This window comes from Hordeum vulgare, chromosome 2H (genome assembly GCF_904849725.1).
Source record: "Hordeum vulgare subsp. vulgare chromosome 2H, MorexV3_pseudomolecules_assembly, whole genome shotgun sequence".
NCBI classification, from domain to species: domain Eukaryota; kingdom Viridiplantae; phylum Streptophyta; class Magnoliopsida; order Poales; family Poaceae; genus Hordeum; species Hordeum vulgare.
The window spans coordinates 16,486,023-16,496,580 of record NC_058519.1 but is presented as its reverse complement, the minus strand read 5'-3'; the positions used below and the strand labels follow the sequence as shown (position 1 = coordinate 16,496,580).

Here is a 10,558-nt window from a genome sequence, read left to right as displayed (position 1 = left end):
TTGTGGAAGCTAGCGAGTGAATACACTAAAAATAGCATGGTTGAGAAATACATCCTTTGTTCACTCATATAAGGTTTAGTAACACTCAACCGTTATCCAATGGCACATTCCTATAAATACCCGAAGACACTATATAAAAACCATATATATGAAACTACCTTTAGAGTTTACTCTTAACATAGTCAAGTAACTTACACATTTCAAAGCTTCATGTAATATGTATCAACATAATTCTTTATCAACTTCTCACGTACAATATAGCACACATGATATTAATTTACAAAGTATAAGAATGTATGCACATAAGATACATCATCGTACCCAATTTACGAACACATATGAACTATACATAGGATATAGGAACCTTAGTTATTTGAGAACTGTGCATTTGCATGACTATGTGGCATTTGAAAATCTTCCTATTTTGTGGGGTAAGAAGGTTCCATGGCAAGACCACACATGCCCTTCTTGTCTGCAATGTCTTTCTCCATTCTCAAATACCCATCTTCGCCCCAAGTTGCACCCCATGAATTCTTCATCAACCAATAGCTTGTGCCATCACTAGTCTTTCCATATCCAATGGCTGCAATTCCATGGTCCAAGTCAGTTCCACAGGACCCAGTCATGACCCCACCAGAGTAGAATTGGAACGTCATGTCACCCCCGTCCACAGCTACAGATACTGGTTGGTTTGCCACCGCCTTCATAAGGGCACCCTCGTTATTGGCAGGCACATCTTCAAAGCCGGTGATGGTGGCGGCACTGTTGGATCCAGCCTTGCACTTATCGTCAGCTGCTGTATATGGGTAGCTGGACTCCGTAGTAAGGCCCCCATTCTTGACAATGAATTTGAAGGCATCATCCATGAGTCCTCCCTCGCAGCCTTGGTCTTCACCATGAACATCACAGTCAACTAACTCTTGCTCCGACAGTGAGATCAACTTCCCGGTTTTCAGTTTTACAATGCCCTCAGTCGCGGCAACAGCAGAAAATGCCCAACAACAGCCTAGAAATAATTATGTTGTTATAGTGTTATCCCAGAAAATATTACCAAATATATGCAATGCATCACAATGTTTTTTGACTTACCGCACTGGCCTTGATCCTTGATAGGAGTGACGGCTCCCTTGGCCCTCCAGTCCATCGTTGTTGGAAGGGCATCAAAACTCAAGTTCTCATACCTGAATCCTGTAGAAAGAACTCGCATGGGGTTTGCTTTGAACCCCTTGTTTGTTTTGGTTGTCCTGAACTCATCATTGCTGATATCAGCGAACTGGTTGACGCCGAGCCAGAACTTGTGATTCTTGGAATTGAATGTCTCAATGAATTCGACGTTGGCTTTGAAAACCTCAAACCGACGAGCCTTCTCAATGGTGTCCTTGTACACGCGACCGTACTGAGCCATCCAGTCCTCATGCTTCGTCACCATCAACAAGTCATTGTTCAGCTCACGAGCTACAATGATAGTGCCATAGAGGCAGATGCAACCGAGGATGGCAAGAAGCGAAGCCTTGTGGATGGCCATCTTCAGTTAGGCACCGGACTACACTGATAGTTACTTTGGTCTGGTTTGCTGGATGGGACTTGGTGGTATATATAGTGCTAAAATGGGAGACGGAGAGATACGGTGCTTGTACGAAGTTGTTTGTGAATATGGGCTGTTGCATTGCCGTGGATTATGGTGGCCGGCCAGATAGTATAAAATGACACACACATTTGATTGGCCAGCCAGATTGTACAAAAATGATATGGCCGAACAAAGAAGTACGCTTGGTGTACATCTGATAGTGACCCCTTCTTGTTTATTTTAGGAGTGCACATCTGATAGTGATCCCTCCTTTGAGAGATTTATTATTGAAACAAAGAATAGCGTCTTCTTGGAAATAAATTTGCTGAGGAGGACCGTGGACGTGACGCCCAGTTTGTAAAAAAGAATCAACTAACTGCTCGCTACTATGGACCGGAATATTACGGCTGATAAAAAAACAACATGGTATAATGTGACATATTATTCAACACGGGTTGTCTAAGTTTCCCTTGAATTTATGTTCCTCACGAAACAGGTTGCAATTTGGTCATAGTCTAGCAGGAAAAATGGTACTCCTTCCGTACCGGTGCATTAGGCATGTTACAAAAATAGTGTATTCTCAAAACTCTTAGGCATCATACATTAACTTCCCTCCTACTAAAAAGTGGAAGTAATCGTCGATGCGTTTACCAACCGGAGAAGTTTACATATGCTCTCATTTTGCTATATTTCCCTATACCTCCCAATCCTACTTGTGTGACATATCGGTCGCAAGGTTTCTCGAACATGTGCAAAGATTGAATTATCTCTAATATCTTGCATAGAGGTGATCCACTGAATATTTTATAGGCTTACTTCATTTCAACCAAGTTGAATTCTGTGATATTCAATAGCACGCTTCACTCCATTGCCCCCTCTCCTCCTGCTTTATATATAAGCGAGAAGCCATATCTTGTAGTGATTATATTCACCAAACTACAGTACCTGAGCCCGTGATGATGACTTGAGCATGTGCCTTATCTCCTACAAAATATAGATCATGCCTCCTTCCTCACTGGTATCTCTATTCTCTGTCGCTACTACTAATCTCTACTACTTATAAATGCGAGAGACTCAATTCTTCTAAAACTACCAAACTGAATGTAACCAGGAAAACCAGCACCCTATTGCGTCAGCGATCTGCTGTCTAATCAAAGGGCTCAAATTCAATGTTCTGTGTAACACACACACATCCCATGCCCTACTCTTCCTCGTCGGACGCTGTCGTGTGCACGTCGTTGGTTATGTGATATTGATGAAGGATCCCTTATGGGAGGAGCCGTCGATGTCCACCACGACATGGTTGTGGCGCCCGGGGTGACCATGCACCATACACTGCGCCGTAGAGTGCGACCCTACGTCCACCACGACGTCTTCCACCGTCTCCCGTGCCCGCTGCTTCGCACGTCAGGCACGCCATGGCATACTTGTGTTGGATGATACCCATGCGTTCACACCCACCCCGGTGTGCCAACGTAGCGATTGTGCATCTGCCAGCGTGTTGGGATACCACACGGACTGTATCACCCCCTGTGAGGCAGCGACGACACACCTCACGCCGGTTCCATGCAACATTTAGGCAGACGTAATGGATTCCAAGCGGAAGGAGTCCGACCGCTGCCATCAGGTTGCCTCCTCCTGCGCGTGGGACGAGCTTCGGGTAGATGGATTTGAAGGTGTACGACTTGGATCCGATGCCCTCCATGCATGAGACAGCGGGAGATCGCCATGCGGGAGCTTGGGCGGAGGGGAGCGGACTCTGGGATGTGGAGTGGAGTGAAATGCTGCTGGGCTTTCGGCCCAAGTGCGGATGGGGTCCAGTTTATGTGGGGTCGGGTGGGCTAGAGTGGTCCGATTGTGATGTGGCGGGCGCGTCCGGGTGTCCCCGTATCTGCCCCAGATTTGGGTGGATATGGAAGTATGAGTGAGTCCGAGCGTTTGACCCGGAAATGACACGCTAGGTTGGGTGGCGTTTTTTGTCCGGGCATTGACCAGACAGCCCGTTCGGGTGCTTGGGGCATGTATAGGGGTTCGGTTGTAGATGTTCTTACCTCCTTGCTAAAAGTTACTAAAAATTAATAGATATGTGAACATGCCTCTTATTTACATCTGTAATATCAAATATTTATTTTATAGGCATATTTGGAAAAGCTAAAGATGAATAAATACGTAAAACTACACACACGTAAATGAGAAAAAAACATTGTAGGAGATAGGCAATAGGTCATTTCTGTTCGGTCGTTCATCATCGTCCGCCCAGGATGGATGTCGTCACCCTTGTTGCCACCAACTCTCGATGGAATACGAGTTGGAACACAAAACTATTGTTCTTTGATTTGCCAAACTCAAGGAAGATGGTGGATTTGCATCAATGTGCTTTCGCTCGCAAGACTTGGTGGCTACAGGGCTTTAACAAAGAGATTTTGTTGGTAGCTAACCCGAGGATCGAGATGGACGCGCTAAAATGTTTTTATGCTCTTTTCATAGAAACTAGGAAATAAATGTTGCAACAATATGTTTCAGATGCACAAAAAAATGTGCACGTGGGTCTCTTTTTTGCACCATCAAACATTTTACAATTAATTGTTCAAGTCAGGTCTTGTTGTGTGGAGGACGAGCATTTTTCTCATGACCATCTCGACCGGCGGCTTCAACATTAGTTTTTCTAATAGTATCAACACGTTATTTGGGATGTGGTTACAGGGGGTTACTGTTCAAACTGCTAAACTTATTCGTGTGGGATCATATGCACTATCGTGGGTTCTATGGAATTGCAGAAATGACTTAGTGTTTAACAAACAACGCGATATCCACTTCTTGTAGGTTATTTTCAGGGCTACCACACTGATCAACACGTGGTCATTACTCACTTCTGTGGAAGCCAGGGAGCCTATGGTTACTGGGTGTGTCCGTTGAGAGATGGTAGCACAGAGTATCTTCAACCGGTTTGGATGACGACATATTAATAGGATAGGTGCTTAGTCATCTAGGTCTATTATCATCTCCGGTTTGGGCGCGACAGACGCCTTGTATCTTTTCATTCACTTTTTGCTAGACCTTTCACGTACTTTGCTGAGACTTGCTTTTGATTTTAATATATGGCTGCATGCATCGTTCGATGCAGAGGCCGGGGCTTTGCCTCCTTTTTGAAAAAAAAATCTCAACCGGCGGCTAGCACCATTCACTAGTTAATTGTGCTCTTAACCATCGCAGAGGGTGAGATGGCATTTGTTTTTTACGTTTGCCACACACTTGTCATGGTGATTGTGGTACTCTCTTTGGATGACCGTGGTGACATTGGGAAATCCATAGATGAGAACTATGAACTTCGAGGTGTGCTTTTGTAGTCCTACATAATTCTCGTCCTCTCTTGATCACAAAGGAATGATCTCCAAGTACGTCTCCATTTCATGTTTTAGTGGAAATATCATGTGATTAGATTATGTTAATGTTGTTGGAAGTTGCCACTAGTGAAAGTATGAAGCCTAGGCCTTATTTTCCACCACTGAACACCGTTTACTTTCAGTTTTGTTTCATGTTTTCTTGCTTTCATTTTTATTTCAGATTTATATTACCTTGTTTTACCATCCATATCACTTGTCTTTTAACATATCTTCGTCGAACTAGTGCACCTATACAACTGACAATTGTATTAGGTGTGTTGGGGACACAAGAGACTTCTTGTATCTTAATTGCAGGGTTGCTTGAGAGAGATCATCTTCAACCTCTACTTTCCCGAGTTCGATAAACCTTAGGTCATCCACTTGAGAGAAATTGGTGTTGTCCTACAACCCTCTGCGCTTGGAGGCCCAACATAATCTACAAGAATAGAAGCGTCCGTAGACATCAGGATGAAACCCTCTGATTTATATAGACACCAGGGGTCCCTGGTTACATACAACCGACCTTAGCCAGGGGTAATTGTGCCAATCTAGCCTACACAACTTGGATGACATGTGAGTCTTTGGAGCTTTCCTACTTGTTTACGATATCGTCATGTAGTCCGATCTTAAATAATGCGGCCCATTAGGTCGGCCCACGAACAACAGCCCGACCGCCCGAGGACCCCTTAATCCCGGATTCCCTCACTCACGAAGGCAGCTGCTCGTCCATCCCCACTATAAACCAAGGCCCGGGTACCTATAAAAAACAAATCTGTTTGTCTAAGGGTTATATAATTCAAGAACGGCTATAAATTGGAAAATGTTAATTCAAAATAAATCAAAGTTCCTCTTTCCTAAAAAACAGCTTTGCAATATCAAATTAATTACAGTTTTCATGAACATGACTCAACTTGCGAACAGATCACTTGTTCCTCTGTCATCAAGATGTCACTTGTTTGTGTACATTATAATTATTATTTGACTCTTTAGTGTCATCTTCTATAATCTGTAAATGATGTATCAGTAATGAAACAATTCGAGGTTGTGCTGCTGTTGTAACTAGTAGATGTTTCTGGGTAGTGAACTAAACTAAATTGTTGCATTTCACTTCTTAGACTTATCTCACTTGTTATTGAATTTCCAACTAGTAAATTTGCATGCTAGCCTCATCAAAGATACATGAATTGTTTGTAAAACGTAGTGTTACTGTACTTATGTTGTAATTTAGTACATCAGATGATATGTAAAATAGCTCTTGTGACATCAAGGTTCAAAGAGAGATGCAGTTTAAGTTGTCTGGTGAGCACACGCACACACAACAACCCATAGAAAACCTGTAGTGGTGCATTTTAATCAATCTATTCAGATGCCATTTTCTTTTCTACTTTTCTACTAAGATCGTTGCTGTCGAAAGGAAAAGTTGAACACACAACCATGAGTACGTGTCCTAAAAATCAGAATACAACAATTATAAGTCATGAGGAGAAAAATCCATCAATGTGTACACGAAAACTGTTGTCCCCGTTCCATGATTAAGCAAATCAGAAACTCTCTCCAACCCCCAATCAACCAAAGACCGAGGATGATTTGCATTCGTTCAACTTACTGTTTACAATGCACAACCATATTACACTACAAGCTGCAGACCAGATCTTGTTATCATGTAAACAACTCACATCTGCATAGCCCCAAGCAAGCATATTAGCAAGAACTCCGTCCAAGCAAGCACACCCATGATCAGACCGACGACTAAAACCCTAGACAAAGGGTAGGGGGGATGAGGTGGAACCAGTCCTTACGGGCGAAAATTCCAGGCTGCCGGAAGGATTTGGACGTCCGAGGCATCAGGGGCTGAGGCGGCGTGTACGGCGGAGGGAATGACGTGGATGGCAGGTGGCAAGAGCCAAGAAGCCCCGGGACCCGAGGCAGGACCCACAGATGGTCTGGCTCGGTTTGGACGGGAGTCGACGAAGACGGCGAGCCGCCGACGAACTTCTGGCCAAAGGGCGGAGGGCGGAGGAGGCTACGCCGTCATAGTCGAGGAGAAATTTCGCGCGGGAAGGGGAGGGTCTCCTCACACGCGAGTATTAGGAGGGTTCGGGTTGTAATTTTTGGGATGAAGGGTTCGGGATGGACCGGTCCAATACGGGGATACCGAATGGGCCAGGGAATTTTCGGAATTTCTATACCGGGTGGTAAAATACTCGTTGAAACACGCAAATACTGAACGAGGCCTCAATGTGCAGCAAATTAACGTTGGCCTGCCACCGAGTGCCCCAAACAAACAAGAGCCCGCACGCTCTGCTTCCCCCTTCCATCTCTCGACAAGTGTCTACCCAGGGTTTCACCGCCGTCTCCTCCCACCGCCGCCGCCGCCTCCCGCGGCCGTATCCTTCCTTGGATCGACATGCAGGGCGACGATGGAACAAACAAGGCGTGGACAGGGGAGAAGAGGCGCCGCAAGCACCTGCCCCCATCTCCTGCCACTGCCCACGACCACGCGGCAGACATGGAGGATGCCATCCAAGGGCACCAAGGTTCGATTTCTCATGCGACAGACATGGAGCTGCTGCTCAGAACAGATTCGGCAGAAGGAGAAAGATACGGGCCGGACGTCCTTATCAGCGAGGAAGGCCATGGAGACATGGAGGACACCATCCAAGGGGGTCAAGATCCGATTCCTCATGCGACAGATATGGAGGGCACCATCCAAGGGGGGCAAGATCAGATTTCTCATGTGACAGACATGGAGGACACATTCCAAGCGGGCCAAGATTATGATCTTCTGCTGAACACAGAGCCGGCACAAGAAGAAAGCGAGCAGCGTTTCGGGCTGCACTTCCTTATCAGCGAGGAAGACCGTGCCAAGTATTCTCAACTTTTTCTTGCCAATATTCAGACGGAGGACGATTATCCTACTGACCTGCCACTTTATATGACATGGGAGGAACACCACAAGATAGAAGCGCGCCTTGCACGCTATCGCATCGCTCATTACAAGGTACCTACATGCCCTATCAATCAGTCACCGTGCATCTTAAACTTTATACCTGTGTGCCATAGTAGCTGATTCAGTCTTCTGGTTTGGTTTGCGTGGGTGATTTTATCTCGTGTTTTTATCATCTGTGTGTAGGTTGTAAATCCAGAGCGCGCACGTGAACTCAAGGAACTAGAAGAATACACTGATGAGGAACTTCTCCGCGAGTCATACTTTGAGGCATTAGAGAATGATGAAAATTTTGAGTGGTACATCCATCGTGATGACATCCAGAACATTGAATTGAATGACTACCAACGGATTGTTCCTCGCAATTTTGTAAGTGTACTATTTATATCTACATTTGGTCATCCGATTGACTAGTTTCGTTATCATAACCATGGGTGTTCAGAAACCATTTCGAAACACACCGTGAAAACCGGCAATCAGTGAGGTAGTTCATTTTGCTTCAGTGGCTCCAACAACAGGTGCAACGTTAGTATAGAATATTGAGCCATGGGTTTATGGTATGAGTTAAAACTGTTTTCGACAGCTTATTCTTAATAGAGGATGATGATGATGATGATGATGATTGAGCCCTTGCTTTGTGGCTACTGATGGATGCTTAGTACTTGTGGTGTTGGATTCGAAAAGGTGGCCAGTTTTTTGTGTTTATTCAAACTTTGGGCAAGCCTTCCTGCTGATTTTAATGAGTGATCCCTTAAAATCAGTCGGTTCTTAGCCGTTTCATATGTAACCTTAACTCGGGACGAAATGCTAGGAAGGGTATCCCACTTAGTTCTTGAACCTCCTTGATTGCCTTAGTTTTAAAGCTGAGGTTTAGCATTAGAAGATAAAAATATCATGATTTCTGTGACTGCGGGGAGCAGTCCCAGGTTCAAAGCTATGTTACCTTATATGTTTTGACAAACATTACTATTTTCAAATTTCTTATCTCTTTGATATTGTGCCGTTAAATTTGGCTGCTGAAGTTAGTTGACGTTTGAATTGCTTCTGAATTATATCACGACCGTGTCTCAGTGGATTAACTTGTTAAAGGTCATTTAGTTATACATTACTATTTTTTAGCAAGCTAGACTATACTAGAAGGAAATAATGTGGATCTTTAGTCAGTTACTTCTATAGACAGTATGTCATCTCACTACACTATAGCCATTAAGTATCTGCACTTTTGTGCCTTTTCAGACGTGTCATCTGATTCTTGTCCCTTTCTTTTTCGTAGCTGCCTGGTACGAGTGGAAGCCTGTACGGCTATCACGATGAGTACCGCTCGCGTTATCATACATATAAAATTGATGATGCTTATGTCAAGTACTATGCAGAAATTTCAAAGAAAATCAAGGTATGCATTATGTGATCAAGCTGTTGAATGAAAAATACTACGAGTGGCTGGAATGTTTTTAAAGTGATAGATTTCTTCTTGTAACAGTGGATTGCAGATTATTTGCATCTGGATCGCAGGACTAAGGATGTAAGTATGCCCCACAGAAAATTACAAAATTAGTCATATACATACACATGATCATTAACTTCTTTTCACTTCAGTGGATAAAATGGGATACTAGAGCATGGAGGCAAGCATTGAGGATTGCAACCGGCATTCCTCATATGACTGAAGATTTAGCTGGTTATGCTTATGATGTAGGATATGTTGTCTTCTGCTAATTGAGGTGGTGTTATTTGCTGGTGGTACTCACAATCTGGTCCATTTGATTCAGGAGTACATTACGGAGCTGAAAATGGATGCGTCCCTCAAGGACATAGATCTCCTCTATTTTCAGGTTTGGAGGCTTGTCTATAAAGGAAATGTTAGCATCCTACTACATCAAAACGTTTGTGCAATAGAGCACGGCTGACATGCTTTTGTGATTTTGCGTGTTTCTTACGGTTTCACAAATATTTCAGAGAACTTACAAAGATGCTGTGAGGGATGTATATGAGTCTGACAATTTCCATGTGCACAAACCAATACTACGTGCTGAACTCAATGGGGGCGCATGCCATATCTTTGTAACAATGCAACAAACTGTATAGCCACTAACTGTGATTTTATGTTGTGAAAATGGAATGTGCAACATATAGCCAAATGTTTAATTTCATCTGTTTTCCTTTGTAGATTTACTCTATTGTCCTGGAGGGTGGCATTAAGCGGACTGTAAGTAGGATATTGTACATGTATGTTTGACATGGTGATACATACCTAACTGCAATAGGTTGTTGACATTGATAAGACCTTTGTGTAGGATGAAGAGGAAAAGGCTCGGGCTGTGTTTAATGAGTTATCTTTCACTAGGGTATTGTCTCAATGAATCCTCTATGATTTTGTTTTATTTTCGTTTTGAAAAAAATTCTCTATGAATTTATATGTGGTCATGATTGTTGTTGTTATATAATTGGATCCCTTGTTTCAGCATAAATCAATGAACATGGCTGACTATGCTAAGAAGAAGGTGGAGATAGCAGATCAGTTGAAGTTGGACAAAAAGGTATGCTAATAAATGTATTTATTGTTAAAGTAAGGTTAATTCTCTCCCGAGATAAAAAAACCCAGTAACTTATGTGCGTGCCACTTTGCAGGGTGGATTTGTTCCCTTTAGACCCTACGATTGA

At 43.5% G+C, this 10,558-nt stretch overlaps 2 protein-coding genes across 2 annotated transcripts; one reads left to right on the top strand and one right to left on the bottom strand.

Moving 5' to 3' along the window:
- Nucleotides 1–419: 419 nt before the first annotated feature.
- Nucleotides 420–1,525, bottom strand: LOC123429227 (senescence-specific cysteine protease SAG39-like). The gene is made up of 2 exons (XM_045113284.1): nt 1,090–1,525; nt 420–1,006 (listed from the first exon to the last, which is right to left on the bottom strand). The coding sequence occupies exons 1-2, from the start codon at nt 1,523–1,525 to the stop codon at nt 420–422; spliced, it is 1,023 nt and encodes a 340-aa protein (XP_044969219.1).
- Nucleotides 1,526–7,357: 5,832 nt separating this feature from the next.
- On the top strand, nt 7,358–10,558 carry LOC123429226. Its single transcript, XM_045113283.1, has 11 exons — nt 7,358–7,951; nt 8,084–8,266; nt 9,171–9,290; nt 9,378–9,419; nt 9,494–9,589; nt 9,667–9,756; nt 9,854–9,976; nt 10,065–10,103; nt 10,192–10,242; nt 10,360–10,434; nt 10,526–10,558. Exons 1-11 carry the CDS (start codon nt 7,358–7,360, stop codon nt 10,556–10,558), a joined length of 1,446 nt encoding a protein of 481 aa, XP_044969218.1.